Below are 16,509 nucleotides of genomic sequence, written 5' to 3'. Positions count from 1 at the left end.
ATTAGCACAGAGAAAAGAGGACAACATATTTTTAATAAAAGAAGATAATTTATTTAAATTTGGGTTAAAGGAGAGAGGAGACATGGAGCCCCTACTGTCATTGAGGCGGTAGACTTCGATAATTTATTGTTCTGGAAGCAGTATTTTATATCTTTTTTCTTTTTTTTTTTTTTTTTTTTGCCATAGGAAAGAAGAAAAGAGTTTGAACAAAATCTCATAAAATCAGGTCTTGAGCTGGAAATTGAAGACAAAAGGGTAAATATACCTGACAATTTATGTGAGAATCTTATTTATTAAGTGTTGTTACTTCTCTTTTGATGTTTTTACTACTAGCTAGCTTTTGTGTCAGGGACAGCATAGAATTCTTCTGGTCACAGAAGTGTGAGCTGGCAATAATGTGGCCTGTGGCTCTACAAGTCAGTAATCAATGAACTGGGTAGGAGATAAGCAGTGGGACACTTTAAACTGTACAAACATAACTTCTATTCCGCTGTCACAAAGGTGGACAAAGTGGAACCTATCATTGGAGCCAGGACACTGTCCACAGTTATGCCAGCATCTTTCAACTTCTTTTCATTTGCTGTTTTCCTTTGAAATTGTTTTCAAAAACCTATCTAATATCTTCCCTGCCTATGCCACTTCTAGTACTATCTAACTTTAATACACTTTTGTTCTCGTTTCTCTCCTATCTTTACTAAACCAGTAAATGTATGTTGTACCACACAATGTGTAACCTTTTTATCTACATAACTAACCTTTGTTATCTAAAGTTCTTTCTCTTCGTGTAGGCTGATACAGAAGCTGGGTAAGAAGAGTGAGAACATCTTATAGTTTGTATGTATCTCTTATATAACCTATACTAAATTATGAATTCATATCTGGCCACTAAAACTTAAGCAATTACCCAGAACCACACATGTAGCTGTGGATTTAGGACACAGTGTACCTTGACCCTGAGTTATATCCTTAAAGATACGAGCTCTTTGTTTCTGAGTGTCCCTGTCTCTGTCTGCCTCTGTCTCTGCCTGTCTCTGTCTTTGTCTCTGTTTCTCTCTGCATGTTTTTCTCTCTCCTCATCTCTTATACACATACATGCACATCTCTTTTGAGAATTTCATTTTCTAAATTTTTGCTGAAAACTCTTAACACATTAAACGTTCTGTGCCATCTTTGAAAATTGATAGAATTTTAATTTCCTTGATCAGTTCTAAATTTTCTGCTATCTTGCCTTTTTTTATACAGGACTCTGAGGATGGAAGAACTTACTTTGTCAAGATCCATGCCCCTTGGGAGGTACTGGCTACTTATGCAGAAGTGTTGGGAATCAAAATGCCTATTCAGGAGAGTGACATTCCGCGGACCCAGCACATGCCTTTTAACTGCATGCTCACGCCTGTGAAGCTCCCCGAGAGTGTGAAGTACCCACGGCCTGAGTATTTCACTGTCCAGTTCAACAGACATCGGCAGGAGCTCTTCCTCATTGATGATAAAGCAAGCTTCTTCAAGTCCTCATCAAGAAACAGAATTGTAGGTAGAGAAGGGCTTGGGCATGTGGATCTCCTGGTGCCTTTGTGGGCTTGGGCCAGACTGTGTCTACCCCGTGTTCTTGTGTGGAATTGAAGCATTTAGTGGGACTGGGCATGCTTGAAATTGCTTCAGGTCCATTTAATCTTGGTACTCATTTAACAATGAGTGGCTGATGGTGTTGGTACAGTAATGTCAGGCACATCAAGCAGTCCTAGAAAACACTGAGCTGAGGAGCAGAGGGTTTTTGAAAAAATGTATATGAACCTTATAAATAGCTTTTATACTTTTTTATTTTTAAAGGGCATACAAATTAGAATTAAAACAGAAAAAGTAAAAAGTAATATAGATTTCACTTAACAAAGTACTATGAATTTCACAGAGTTAGTTGTAATACATAGTGTTATCTTCCAACCAATTATTCGTGTTACTAGATATATGCATGTAAAATTGGAAGAAGAAACAAAAATGAAAGAAATGTGTAAGAAGTTAAGAAGAGAAAAAGTATAAACAATTGAAAAAAAGGAGATGAAATAAATTAAGCATTAACTGTTCCTTTCAATAAACCACCAGAAATCCACAGTACAGTTGTGATAACCATCCTGCTTACATGCATAGATGAATCTCTTTCCTCCACTCCCTCTCCTGTCATTCTCCTCAATTCAGTAACTCTTTCCTTTTGAATAAGTTTATTCCCCTTTCCCAATATCTATTGTACCCTTTGCATTCCAGTTTTCTTTCTCAGGTTCTCACACAAAGGAGATAATATGATGTTTACACATGCAAGTCTGATTTATTTCACTTAAGGGGATGTTCTCCAGTTATATCCATTTGCTAACAAAAGACTCAAATTTATCATGTTTTATAGCTGAATAATATTCCATTATGTAAAAATATCACATTTTCTTTATCCATTCTTCAGCTTCTGGGCATCTGGATTGTTTCCAGGATTTGGCTATGAAAAATTGCTTTGTTGCTATAAACATGTATGCACATATATCACTGTAGTATGAGGTTTTCAGCTCTTCTGGAAAGACACCCAGGAGGGGAATAGGTGGCTTGAATGGGATCTCCAATCCTAGCATCTTATGGAATCTCCACACTGATTTCCGTAGTGGTTGGACCAGTCTGCACTCCCACAAAAGTACACAAGTGTTCCTTTTCCTCCACAGCCTCTCCAGCATTTGTTATTGGTTGACTTTTTAATGTTAGCCATTCTTTCTGGGATGAGGTAGAATCTCCGTGTTGTTTTAGTTTGCATTTTTTAATGACCAATGATATGGAACATTTTTTCATATACTTAATTGCCATACGTATGTCTTCCTCTGAGAAGTGTATAATCATCCCAGATGCCCATTTTTGGATTGGGTCTTTTAATGTGGGGGACCTGATTTTTTTATTCTTTGTATGTTCTAGCTAGAAGATCTTTGTTGGAGGGACAGTTTGATATATTTTTCCCCAGTTTTTAGGTTTTCTTTTTACTGGTTGGAGATTTACTGAAGGGCAGAAACTTTTTTAAAATTAATTTTATTGACAAATAGCAATGGGACAGTTTCAAAACCAATTAATAGGACAGTTTCAATAATTAATCCATTGCATATTATTGTCTTTGTAGTGGCTATTCGTAGTTCAAGATGCAGACATGGAATCCTGTCCAAACACTATTAGTACAAATCTTTCTTCTCATTGAATTAAGAGAAAGTAACTGTATATCTATCTTAACTATTTTGTATATACAGATACAAAATGATCCTTCATTTATGTCCCCTTTTTTGTTTAGTTTTGTCAGAGATGGTTATTCCATTGCCATTTAAATATTGTGGTTCTGTGAATTCAGTAAAATAATCCAATATAGTCCAGTAGTCCATAATAAAAGTGAATTATCTGTAGGACTGGCAGTGTCAGAACTTCAGCTTCTGACATTGCCAGGCCTACAGAAACTTTTCAAAAAGATGAGATCCCAGTTATTGATTCTTTGAAGTATTTCCCATTCGGTTTGGTTTTTGTTCATGAACTCTCTACTTATCCCTATGTCTTTAAGATTTCTGCCTACATTTTCTTCCACAAGATTTACTGTTTCTGCTTTAATATTTAAATCTTTGATCCATTTGGACTATAGCTTTGTGCATGGTGATAGGCATAGGTCTAGCTTTGGCCTTCTGCCTGTGTAAAGCCAGCTTTCCCAGCACTGTTTATTTATTTAATTTTATTAATTTTATTGAGAACCAACTAGCAATGAGACAGTTTCAAAACCGATTAGTAATAAAGCCATGCTGAAAAAAAAAAAAAAAAAAAACAACTCAGCTTATTGGTCCTTTCAACTTATACCAATGTATAATATACAGAAACATGATTTACCATTTCCCTAGCTAGCTCCTGAGCCAATCAAGTTGACAATTAAGCTTAACCCTCACCATCACTAATCAGAAAAACTAGCTCATTGTAATAATTTGTTGTCATAGGATTTTAAGAGGCTGGATTAAGTCTCTCAGACTTTGGATGTCAGAATAACTAACTGGATTTTAGAAGGAAATGTTCAGAACTTTGTTTCTACGCATTACTTTTTTCTCAATAAACAATTGTAGCAAATAAAAAAAACCGATTAGTAGAACAGTTTCAATAATTAATACATTGCATATTGAAAAGTTCAGAAGGATTTTTTTTTTTTTTTGGCTAGCTCAGGATGATTTTAGGGCAGGTCTGGTAAGGCATGGGGATTTGGGGATTGAACCACAGAATTCTGAGCCTGACTGCTTTGCTTAAGCAGGCACTTAAACAACTGAGCTAATGGACAGGCCCCCCAGCACCATTTATTAAAGAGGCTGTCATTCATCCAATGAACATGTTTGGCCCCTTTGTCAAAGATAGGGTGGCTGTGTGTGTTTGCAGCTGTATTTGCATTTTTAATCTGTTCTGTTGATCCACAGGACTGTATCTATGCCAGTATTATGCTGATTTTATTATAGTATCTTTATATTATAATTTCAGGTCAGGAATGGTGATATCCCCTGCCTTTCCTTTGTTTCCCAGGAGTGCTTTCAATATTCTGGGTCTCTTCTGGTTCCAAATGAATTTGAGGAAAGTCTTCTCTAGCTCTTTGAGGTATACTGATAGTATTTTAATAGAGAATGCATCAAATTGTATAGCAATTTTGGGAGTGTGGCCATTTTCACAAAGTTGGTCCTTCCTATCAAGGAGCATGGAATATTTTTCCATTTCCTCAAATCCTTCTCAACATCTTTTCTCAAATTATCATGTTTCACTGTTTAAATCTTTTATGTTCTTTGTTAGATTGATTGCTAAGTATTTCATTTTTTTAAATGTCATTGTGACAGCTGTGGTTTCCCTACTTTCTCAGTGCATACATTGTTTGTGTACAAAACTGCTACTGATTTTGGGATGTTGTCTTTGTGTCCTGCTATGTTTCTGAATTTGGTAATTAAATCTGTAAGACTTTTGGTGGAGTTTATGGGGTCCTCTATGTGGAATATCAGATCATCTGTAAATAATGATAATTTCACTTGTTTTCCAGTCATTATTCCTTTTATTTTTCCCTTTTATCTGACTAGTCTGGCTCATGTTTCTAGACCTATATTAAATAGGAGTGGAGACAGTGGACATCCTTGTCTTGTTCCTGATTTTAGAGTGAAAACCTGCAGTTTTTGCCCGTTTAGTATGATGTTGGCTGTTATTTTCTCCTAGACAGCTGATTTCAGGTTGAGATATAGACCATCTATTCCAATTCTGTGTAGGGTTTTTATTGTGAATGAGTGTTGGCCTTTTTCAAGAGCTTCTTCTGCCTCTATTGAGATGATCATGTGGTTTTTGTCCTTAGTTCTATTTATGTGGCACATTACATTTGTATTTGCATATGTTACACCCCGCATTCCTGGAATGAACCCCACTTGGGCATGATTTGCTGCATTCTGTTTGCTAGTATTTTATTGAAGAGTTTTGCATCTATATTCATTAGAAAAATTGGCCTGTAGTTCTCTTCTTTAGTTGGTTTTAGAATCAGAATAATACTTGCCTCCAGAAATAAGTTTGGGAGAATGACTTCCCTTTCAATTTCATTGAAGTGTTTGAGAAAAGTGGGCATTACGTCTTCTCTAAGTTTCTTGTAGAATTTTGCTGTGAATCCATCAGGACCTGGGTTTTTCGTTGTTGTTTGTTGTTCCTGTGTCATTCAGGGTTACTATGTTCTTGGCTCAGCTTCGGCATTTCACGTGTATCTAGGAATCTGTTACTGGGTTACTCTGAGTTTGTATATCTTCTTAACTCAGCTTCGGCATTTTATGTGTATGTAGTAATCCACCTAGTTGTTCTGTGTTTTCTATCCTGTGAGAGTAACTGTTTTAGAAGTAGGTATTGGTGATGCTCTGAATTTCTTTGGAATCTGTAGTGATTTCACGTTTTTCATTCGTTATTGCATGAATTTGGTATCTTTCTTCCTTCCTTCCTTCCTTTCTTTCTTTCTTCTTTCTTTCTTTCTTTCTTTCTTTCTTTCTTTCTTTCTTTCTTTCTTTCTTCTTTCTTTCTTGGATTAGGTTGGCTATGGGTTTATCAATTTCATTTATCCTTTTAAAGCACCAACTCTTTGATTCATTTATTCTTTGTTCTGTTTTCTTCATCTCCAGTGCATTAACTTCTGCTCTAACCATTATAAGTTTATGCCTTCTTTGGGCTTTGGGCTTGTGTTGCTCTTTCTTGTAGGAGCTTGAGTCACAGCACAAGATCATTTACTTGGGCTTGTTCTGTTTTCCTAATGCGTGGATGTAGTGCTATCAGTTTTCATCTTAAGACAGCTTTCTTTGCATCCCTCAGGTTTCAGTAGGTTGTATCTGAATTTCATCTAATTGTTAACATTTTTTAATTTCTTCCGGAACTTCCTCTGTGACCCAGTGGTTGTTTAGGAAGTTGCTATTTAGTTTTCATGGAGTATGGTATTTTTGTAGTCTCTTGTTAATAATTACCAATTTTATTGCACTGTGATCAGATAGTATCATGGAATAAGTCCAGTTCCTTTGCATTTACTTGAGAGGACTCTATGTGCTAGCACATCTCTTTTGGAGATGGTCCCCTGTGTAGCTAAGAAGAATGTGTATGCTGTTGTTGCTGGTTTAAACACTCTGTGAAGATCTACCAAGTAATTTTTTCAGAAGTTTGGTTTGGTTCTGTTACTTCTTTGTTGATATTTTTCCTAGTTGATCTATCACTTTATAGTAATGACTTGCTGAAGTCCCCCATTACTACGATATTAGTGCTTATTTGATTTTTTTGTGTCTGCTAAAATTTGACTTATATAGGAGGATGTTCCCACATTAGGTGCATATATATTTATAATTGTTATCTCTTCATCTTGCAGTTTTTTCCCTTAACAAGTATGTAGTGACCTTCTTTATCTCTTAAGGTGATATGTGATTTGAAGTTGACATTGGCAGCATTCAGAATACCTACCCCTGCTTTTTCCTGATTTCCTGTGGCATGGGGTGTTGTTTTCCATTCTTGGCCTTCTAGCTTGTGAATCTCCTCTTGAGTTAAATGTGTTTGTTGTATGCAGCATATTGTTGGATTTTTTTTTTCTGGCCTTCTCAGCCCACCCTGGGCAGGGCTGACACAACATGTGATACTGGGAATCAAACTATGGTCCCTGTGCTTGCCTAAGCTTGCCTAAGCAAGGGCTTTAGAGTGCTAAGCTATCTTTCTGGTCCCCGGATCTTGTTTCTTAATCTATTCCACTGGTCTGTTCTGTTGATTGGTAATTGAGGCTATTTACACTGATGGTTGTAAGTGATACATTTTTGCTTATCTTTTTCTTGTTATTTTCCTGCTATAGGTTCCCTACTTTTTCCCTCTTATTAATTACTTCTCTGCTTTGTGGTTCCTTTCTGTTGTTCTTGAATGTGTGATCACTGTTGTCTCATTTTATTTTATTTTATGTTTTATTTATGTATTTAGGGCAGGGTCTACAGAGTCTCACTACATAGACTGGACTTGCAGTGATCCACCTGTGTTCAGCCTCCCAAGAGCTGGGATTACAAGTGTGTGCCACCACACCCAGTCTCAATCACCATCTCAGCATTCCCTTTGGGCAGGGTTGGCACAGCAGGCCAGGGCTTGAACCCCTGGCTCCTGTATCTGCTTAAGTAGGTGCTTTAATCTACTGAGCTATTTGTCTGGCCCTGTGCTCCCTTCTAAATGACACAATTTCTTTTGTAAGAGAGGTAACAACAACCCTTGTTATAATGACAATCAAGTAAAACACTTGACCCTTGTCTGCTAATAAAAGATAAGTGACTATATGGGGTGGGACTGGGGCTTTTATCTTTGATAGAAATGTAACTACCCCTTTACTTCTGCTTGTTCCAGATACACAGAGCCAATACTGAGGTCAGTTCATCATTAATTTATAAAGGAGAAATATTATTTGTCCTATTAGAGTTATTTAATATATTAACATGGAAAAGCATCTTCCTTACTGTCTTCAGCCAGGACATTGTATTCTATGTATGTTCTAATTGTATAGCACGACAGGGACATCCTCCTTAGGGGAGAATTTTATACATTTCAAAGAATGTGTTTACCTACCATAACAAGATCTGCCCCCCTTTTCTCTTTATCTCTCAGATACAGATGGATAGCTGTCTATCTATCTATCTATCTATCTATCTATCTATCTATCTATCTATCTATCTATCTTGCTGAGATTAAACATATTAAGGTATTTCTATATGCCTAAAGAGAGAAACAGGTAGGAAGTATTTTACCAGTTTAATTACAAAGACACAGAACTGACTTTAATGGAATGCTGAAGCCAAAATTGTAATCCATCTAAGTGGAACGTTTTGGTTGCCCCTTAGTGCTATGTATCTCACTTGCTTGGTCCTGCTTCATTGTGCTTCATGAACACAGCGTTTTCCACAAATTTCAAGTACACAGCCACGCTACACGGAGCAAGTCCACTGGTGCCAGTTTTCCAACTCCTGGTGTCTGCTTCCTTCCTCTGTCATTTGGGTAATTCTTGCCATATTTCCAACGTTTTCAGTTTTGTAATGTTATACGTGCCTGGGAGTCTTGGATGTCACTGTTGTAGCTGTTGGGTACTGCAAAGTCTACTTTATTGACACACTTGTGTTCCGGCTGCCCACTGACCCTCGTTCTCTCTGCTCTTCTATTTTCCTATTCCTGAGGCAAACTGTACTGAAATCAGCCACGTATCCACCCTACATATATCTCTGCCTGCTCCATTGAGGGGAACAGTGGTGCCTCCCTCACTTTAAGTCAAAAGCAAGAAGCCACTAAGCTTTGTAAAGATGGCCCTTGAGCCAGGCCGGAAGCCAGGCCTCTTGTACCAGTTGAACCCGTTGTTCATGCCAAGGAAAACTTCCTGAAGGAAACATGAAGTGCTGCTCCAGTCAACAGGCAAATGCCAACAACGCAAGTGGCCTTCTGGCTCATGTGGGGCATGTCCCACTGGAAGATCAGCGCAGCAGCATTCTTCCCATAAGGCAAAGTCCAATGCAGAGCAAGGCCTGCACTTGCATTGTGTGACAGCCGAGCGAGCTACTGGGAGCTTACAGAAAAGCATGAGTCTAGCAGAGGTTATATTTTAAAATAATTTTATTGAGAAACAAATATCAATGAGACAGTTTCAAAACTGATTAGTAGGACAGTTTCAATAATTAATACATTGTATATTGTTGTCTTAGTGGTTATTCACTCTACAAGATGCAGACCTGATATCCTGTCCACAAACACTATTAGAGCAAATCTTTCTATTCATGGAATTAAGAGAATGTAGCTGCATTTCTATCCTGACTATTTTGAATATACAGATACGAAATGGTTGTTCATCTGTATCCCCTTTTATTGTTTAGTTTTGTCAGAAAAGGGTATTCCATTGTCATTTAAATATTGTAGGTGCATGAATTCTGCAAAATATTCCAACGTAGCCCAGTAGTCCGTAATAGTAGTGGGATTTCCGTAGGACAGTAGAGGTTATTTTGGAGGGTTAAGGAAAGGTGACCGCTCTGTAATGGAAGGGCAGGGCAAGGCAGCACGTGCTACTGAGTAGTGCAGCTGGCACTTCATCCAAAAGATCTTGCCTGGAGACTTGGAGCTGGCTGCCTCGATGGACAAAGACTCATGTAGGTGAAACCGCCCTCTATTCAGCGAAGATGCCACTGAGGAGTTTGACAACAAAAGCAGAAGAAAACATCTGCCTGGCCTTACAAACTCAAAAGACGAGCTGGCTCTCTCGTGAAACACTAACACAGCTGGATAAAAGCTGCAAAGAGCATACACTTAGCATTCTGAACATCCCAGAACCCCGAGGAATATTCCTAAATCCTTATCTGTGTCCTATCAGTGGAGACAAAGAGCCCAAGTGTCCAAACTCTTGGTTTACATTGAGTGAAAAGGCATTATCTTGGGTCATGGGTAAAATTTGTAGCATAATGTATGTGAGTAACAAACTTTACTTTAAGGTCTCTTTATTATAACGTCTTTAAGTAAAGAGGGTGAGCAGCCTGTGAACTGCAGGTTCAACATGCCTCAGTTGTTTGCTGAATACTTTTAAGACCACATTAAGTATGTACAGATTGGGAAAAAAAATTTTTCAAAATGTTATAATTCATTGACCACCCATGCGTAACCTGAGATGCTTGTGGAAAGTGAGAAAAAATGTGGTTGCCCTGCTAGTGGCTCGACACGCAGTATTTATTCTTCAACCCAGAGATAAAGGAATAATTTGGTTTTCATGTTTATTATTTAAGCACTAGACTTTGTAAGGCGGTGGCTGCTCGAGCCAGTGACCCCTGTGATGGGTCTGGGCAAGGCCAGTTGAAGATCTTCTGGCACAGACTCACCACTGTTTTGCTTTGTTCTTTTTTTGTTTTGTTTTGTTTTTACTGTATTTCGTACAGAGTCTACAGGGTCTACAATGTCTCACTATGTAGATTGGACTCATAGTGATTCTCCTGTTTTCAACCTCCCAAGCCCTGGGATTATAGGCGCATAAGCACGCCCAGTCCCAATCACTGTCTCAGCACACCCTGGGGACAGGGCTGGCATGGCAGGCTGGGGCTCGAAACTCTGAGCCCTGCATCTGCCTAAGCAGGTGCTTTAATCCTCTGAGCTATGCGGCTGGCCCAGATTTAGCACTCTTAATGGCCATCTTCTTCCTGGTTCATGAGAAGAGGTCAGAACACGGGATTTAACAGGAAATAGGAAGCGGTCGGTTCCTGCTTTTGAGGAGTTCAAGAGCTCAGTAGAGGAAGTAATTGGAGGTTCAGTTGAAGTAACAAAAGAACCCGAAGTAGAAGTCAAGCCTGAGAAGGGACCTGAACTGGCTTAATAGCAGGATAGAACCTTAATAAGAAAAAAGAAGCAAGCCACATCATGGACAGGAACAAGTTCCGATGAGGAATGTGATCATTATAGGTACTAACAGGTACCAGTACGATAAAAAAAAAAAGCCTTAATGGAGGAAAAGTAACGTCTTCTGCATTAACAGACTAAGTGGTTTGCAGACTTGCACAGTTCTCTTGAAGATGCTGTTAACTTTGAAATGCCAACATATGACTTAGAATATTATATCAACTTATTCGATAAAACAGCAGTAGGATTTGAGAGTGGTCACTCCAGTTTTATAAGATATTCTGCTCTAGATAAACAGCTAACAAGGAACATTGCATCCTACAGAAAAATCATGCATGAAAGGAAGAGTCAATCAAGTGATTAACTTACATGTCATCTTATTTTAAGAACTTGCCACATCCAGCCCAGTCTCCAGCCGTGGCCGCCCTGCAGGTCAGCAGCCCTCAGCATGCAGACCAGACCAGACCCTCCACCAGCAGAAAGGTTTTGACTTCTTAGGGCTCATTGGATTGTCAGCGTTTGTAGCATTATTTTTAATTAAGGCATATACACTGGTTTTTTTGCACACTGTTGTATTAATAGACTGGCGTGTAGTGCGAACAACACATTTGTAGGCACTGGGAAGCAGATGTTACATAACTGACCTTACTGTGGTATTGCGCTGGTGAGAACTTTAGTATCCAGTATCCCTGAAGAAGGCCTGTAATATTGTGCTTTCCACATTTTTACCTTCCATCTCACAGTCTATGATTAAATTTTGTGTAAAAGATGGAAGGCCATTTTTTCCAGTGTGATGATAAGCAGCCAACCAGCCACAGTTACTAAGAGCATTCAACTGTTGTATTTTGTCACTGCCTCCTTTTCCTAATTCAGGTACCCACTGTCTCTTTAAACTTAAAGACAAACTCAGGTCGGGCTTTACTGAGGAGTAGTGGTATTTATTTTGGAACAGTGGAGCATGGCAGAAGGAATTGCATGTTTAGAGTAAACTCTGGGTGGGTTCGATGGGTTTGAGGCACAGAGCCTTTCTAAAGGCAAAGGAGGGAGGGCTGCATCAGATGTTGAGAGACAGTCTGTGCTGGCCCTGGTGATTAACAGCAAGCATGACGTCAGCCGGGGTGGGGCACACGTTTGCAGGGCAGATGCTTTTGTAGAAGTACATTTTGTACAGGGTGGTGACAGCTGTTTTGGAGGCTCAGGGTCATTACAGTGTTTTGTGATATTCATGTTGGTATTTGTCATGTTTACTCTGAGGGCACTGCATAGGAGATCTCCTTTTTGTGACTTCCCATTTATATGCTTTTCATGTTTTTAGGTTGATGGAAATGACGCCATTTCTATTCTGACTGCTTTTACATTCCTTTCATACAGTGTGTCTGTAGGTGACTTTTGGGTTGTACTCGGCTCTATTGGTCTCTGTGCAATTTTGCTTCAACATTAACAATGTTTTCTTTTATCTTGGACCTAAAATCTTGGAAAATAGAGATGCCTCAATGTCTTATGCATCTTGCTCTGTGAAATCATTATTGAAAAGAACCGCTCTTCTTCATATGGCTTGAAAGTACTGAGTCACTGCTGCCATCGCACCAGTTTGACTCTATAAAGCTGCCTAACACATAGTCCCTCATGGTATCATAGTGCCCAGTGATGGTCGTTATACAAATAAAAGATGAAACTTGTATCTGTTTGTCAACTGGTAGCCCCAAGTGTAGCTAAGTCCCCAGGCTAAACCGCCACACACTTAGAGAAGATCCTGGCTTTCTGGATGACTCTATAAAAACTTAAGATAAACTTTCCTGGTTTGTAACACAGATAAGGTTAATTTCACTTTTAAAAGGATTTCTATTCATCTCAAAGGAATGGAGAATGAACTTAGAGTTACAAATTCTGTAGATGAAATGCTTGAGGAAATATAGTTTCTCTCAATTGCTTCTGTAACTACTTTATAGCAATAAAGCCAAGAGAGTCCTTCCAAAGCCCCACTTCCTTTTATCCAGTGGTGAGTTGGGCTGTTTGTCTCCTGCAGTCCATCAGCACGGAGCTCTTGTTGGCTGCCTTGGCTACATCAAGTCAGTTTCTCTCACCCTCGTGGGGAACTGAGCTCTGCGCCCCCACCCTGTGCCAGCACAGGGTGTAGGGCAGCTGCTCCCTAACAGAGAGGACGCCACCTGACCTCACCTCGCAAGTGGGCGCCTTTGTTTCCCACCCTTTCAGCTGTTCTCAGTTCTCCTGGCCATTCTGCCTTGGGTAGCTGTCTCCTCCCACTCCTCCCAAATCTTTCTTAAAACAGTCTGTTTTAAAGGCAAAATTCAGATTTCTATTTATCTGAAAACACTATTTATTACTGTAGTTTACAATGTATCTTTATAGCTGGCAGAGTAAATGTTCCACTTTGATAACAACCCATGTCAAGAGTTTTTGTTCTGGTGATTGTTTGTTATGGAGATAACCTGTAGTACATAAAATGGTCTTCATTTATCACATTATTCATTAAGGGAAAACTGCAGATTATGGTTTCTTCACCAAAGTGGAACATGAAGTAACCTTTATAATGGATGAATAGGGGCTGGGGAGCTAGCTCGGCAGTCTAAGCACCTGCCTGACAAGTATGAGGACTCGAGTTTGATCTCTAGTACCGCATACTAGTTCCATGGCCAGCCATGGAACCCCAGGTGCACTGTGTGGGCTTCCAAAACCAGGCCTGGTGGCACACAACTGTAATCCCAGTGCTGGGGAGGCTGAGACAGGAGAATTTCTATGAGCCCCAGCTGGGTAGAAAGACCCTGTACCAGATAAATAAATAAATAAATAAATAAATAAATAAATATTTTTTTAAAAAAATTAAAAGAGTGGATGAACAGATTAGGAATCTATTCCAATCAACACCCACCCTGACTGATGAACTGTAAAAGAAAGGTGGGGAGTATATCTCAAATGATGGTAAAGGGACCAAATTCAGTAATCAGAAAAACTGAAATTCTGAAAGGTTCTTGGAAGACAGCTGCAGATGAGAGTTGAGGGTGCCAAAGCCCACACTGTATGCAAGAGAAAAGTGACCCAGAGATAGAAGGTACTGCAGAGTGGTCATAAAGACATGCTAACCTGGATTAATAATTCAGCTCAAGTTAACAGCAGGTAAAGGCTTCCTATAAACTATCAAATAATTAAAGAATCATTCAATGCAACATGGCTGAGTATTCGTTCTGCTTGCTGTTTCCTCAAGTGAACTATACACTAGCAATGACAGGAGACTCCAACTTGAAATCAGTTTGACTGCCACATTAAGGGCATGCAGAGGGCTTGGGGCAAAGGGAGGAAAATAAGCCGAGACCCCACTGACCCCGCACCCATTGTTACCATGGGGAGCTCTGAGCCATGCAATTTCCACGCAAGCCCACAGTTTCGTCTTCTCACAAACAATGAAGGGAAGCCTCCTTCTATAATTGTGGTCTGTGTGTCCATTCAGAGAGCTCAGTAGAATAAGTGCTTACCTGGCAAGCACAGGGTCCTGAGTTCAATCCCCAGTACTAAAAATAAATAAATAAATAAATAAATAAATAAAAATAAAAATAATTATGTCTTCATTCCATCACAGTGGAATTCTTGGAACTGTAACAGAAAATATGAAAATCATAAGTCTCTGCAGAATACTAGTGACTCTCACCTACTTCTAGGTGTACTACATTCTCTCACGGTGTCCCTTTGGCATAGAAGATGGGAAAAAGAAGTTTGGGATTGAAAGATTGCTAAATTCTAACACTTATTCCTCTGCCTACCCTCTCCATGATGTAAGTATCACTTCAACTGTGAAATAACAGCCCCTTCCTCACAGATTCAGAGATCGTCATGTGGAGAAACAAATCTCCTTTAGCCTTCTTTCCTCCTGAATGCTGACTTCTCTCTCATGATGGGAAACATTTGCAAGACTTTCTGGTTTCTGGTTTTTTTTGGGGGGTTTGTATTTTAAGGAAGGGTCTATAAGGTGTTCAGGGTCTCTCTACTAGATTGGATTTGTAGTGATTCTTCTGTGCACAGTCCCCCAAGAGCTGGTATTACAGGTGCACGCTACCACACCCAGCTCAATTGCTGTCTCAGCAAGCCCTGGGGACGGCGCCACCACGGCAGGCTGGGAGATCAAACTCCAGGCCCCTGAGACTGATACCAGGGGCTTTAACCCACTGAGCTATTTGCCCGGCCCTAACTTTCTGGTTTCTAACCAAAGATTCCATTCATGATGCTGAAACATAGAGTTTGTGCCTCTTGTGATTGAGGTTTAAAAGTTCATCTTTACATATTACTGTATCTCATGACTCTTTTTTAACCTATTTTGAAAATAATAGCCACATGGAATATTTGAGAATATAATGTTCTACCTAAACTCACCAAGCAGGACTTTTGTCATAGAGCTGTGATGCTATAAGTGACTTTAATTACATGCATTTATTTATATTAACATATATGCATTTCTCTTAAGTGATATTTCTGTTAATTGACGTTGGAGAAATTTATGAGTAAGCTAGAAATGGCTAGAAGTAAAACATGTGAACGAGTGCACCACAGAGTGGAGATTTCGGTCCCCAGGAAACATGCAGCCTTACAAGTGAGATTTAGAAGAATTTTTCCTACAGGCTAGAAAATCATCTTACAAAAGTATTCAGTCTTGCAATTTCCACAGAGATGAGTTTCACGTGATGCAGCCCTGGAATGACACCTGGTCCAAGGCTGTGCCTCCTGATGTCTTTCTGGATACTGTATAAATCTCACCATGTGTTGCACAAGTCATGTGACTGAACATACACAAACTACTTGAGATCATTCTTTAGATCTTTCTTTTGTTCCTGTTTTACCCTTTCAGATGTATAAAAGGGCTTTTGACAACGCACTGTTTTTGCAAAAACATTCCTCAGCAATGTAGGAAAGAGGATTTGTTCCCTAGAAATGAGCAGCAGTCGTGCCTGCTAGTTGGGGGTGGTACTGTTGCGGTAATTTCCAGAAGCTCAAAGTCCTTAAGTTCCTAGTATTTAAAACATTTCCATGCTCTATTAATAAAGAACATGAGACAGAGAAAGCAGCAATTCTCCTCTTTCCTCTAATTTTTTCCACTCCACATACATAGTTTCCTCTTCAAAAAAAAAAGTCTTAGGGAATAATGGATTCTAAATAATGTCAAGAGTATTTGGAAGAGAGCTCCAAAGTAGATTAATAAGCCTGTTGCAGCACATATTTGCCAGTCTTCTTTCACAGAGATCCTATTTTTTGAAGAACGTGGCAGTTTTTATTTATCCATTTTAGAGCGTTTTCTTCTTTCAGTGTGGTGTCCTACAACCACATTTAAATGCTCAGTCACTCATAATTTCAAATATGCTCCTAAATATCACAATCATTCATGTGCACTGGAATTTCAGCGGTACTTATTTGTCATTTAAGAAAGCTATAACTTACAGTTAACTTCACTTCTCTCTTATTTTTGCCTTTTTCTCTTCTAAATGCAAATGTGGGCAAGGAAGTTTTCTTTATCTGCTTTATAAATGCATTCTTACAAGACTCTTAAATATATTACTTTTTCTCACCTTTTATTTTTATTTACTTTTTTTTTTTTTTGCAGGA

General features: G+C 39.0%; 1 protein-coding gene across 1 annotated transcript in view; it reads left to right on the top strand.

Annotated features, from left to right (window-relative positions):
• The window catches only part of Ano5 (anoctamin 5), a 95,930-nt gene that overhangs the window by 33,379 nt on the left and 46,042 nt on the right, over positions 1–16,509 (top strand). The window contains exons 6-8 of the mRNA XM_023702836.1: positions 187–255; positions 1,243–1,527; positions 14,577–14,690. Coding sequence (XP_023558604.1) covers positions 187–255; positions 1,243–1,527; positions 14,577–14,690 — 468 coding nt within the window. The remainder of the gene's footprint in view (positions 1–186; positions 256–1,242; positions 1,528–14,576; positions 14,691–16,509) is intronic.

The sequence above is a fragment of the Octodon degus genome, unplaced genomic scaffold (assembly GCF_000260255.1).
Source record: "Octodon degus isolate 3935 unplaced genomic scaffold, OctDeg1.0 scaffold00159, whole genome shotgun sequence".
In the NCBI taxonomy this organism is placed as follows: domain Eukaryota; kingdom Metazoa; phylum Chordata; class Mammalia; order Rodentia; family Octodontidae; genus Octodon; species Octodon degus.
The sequence above is the reverse complement of the archived record's forward strand: the minus strand, read 5'-3'. Positions and strand labels throughout refer to the sequence as shown.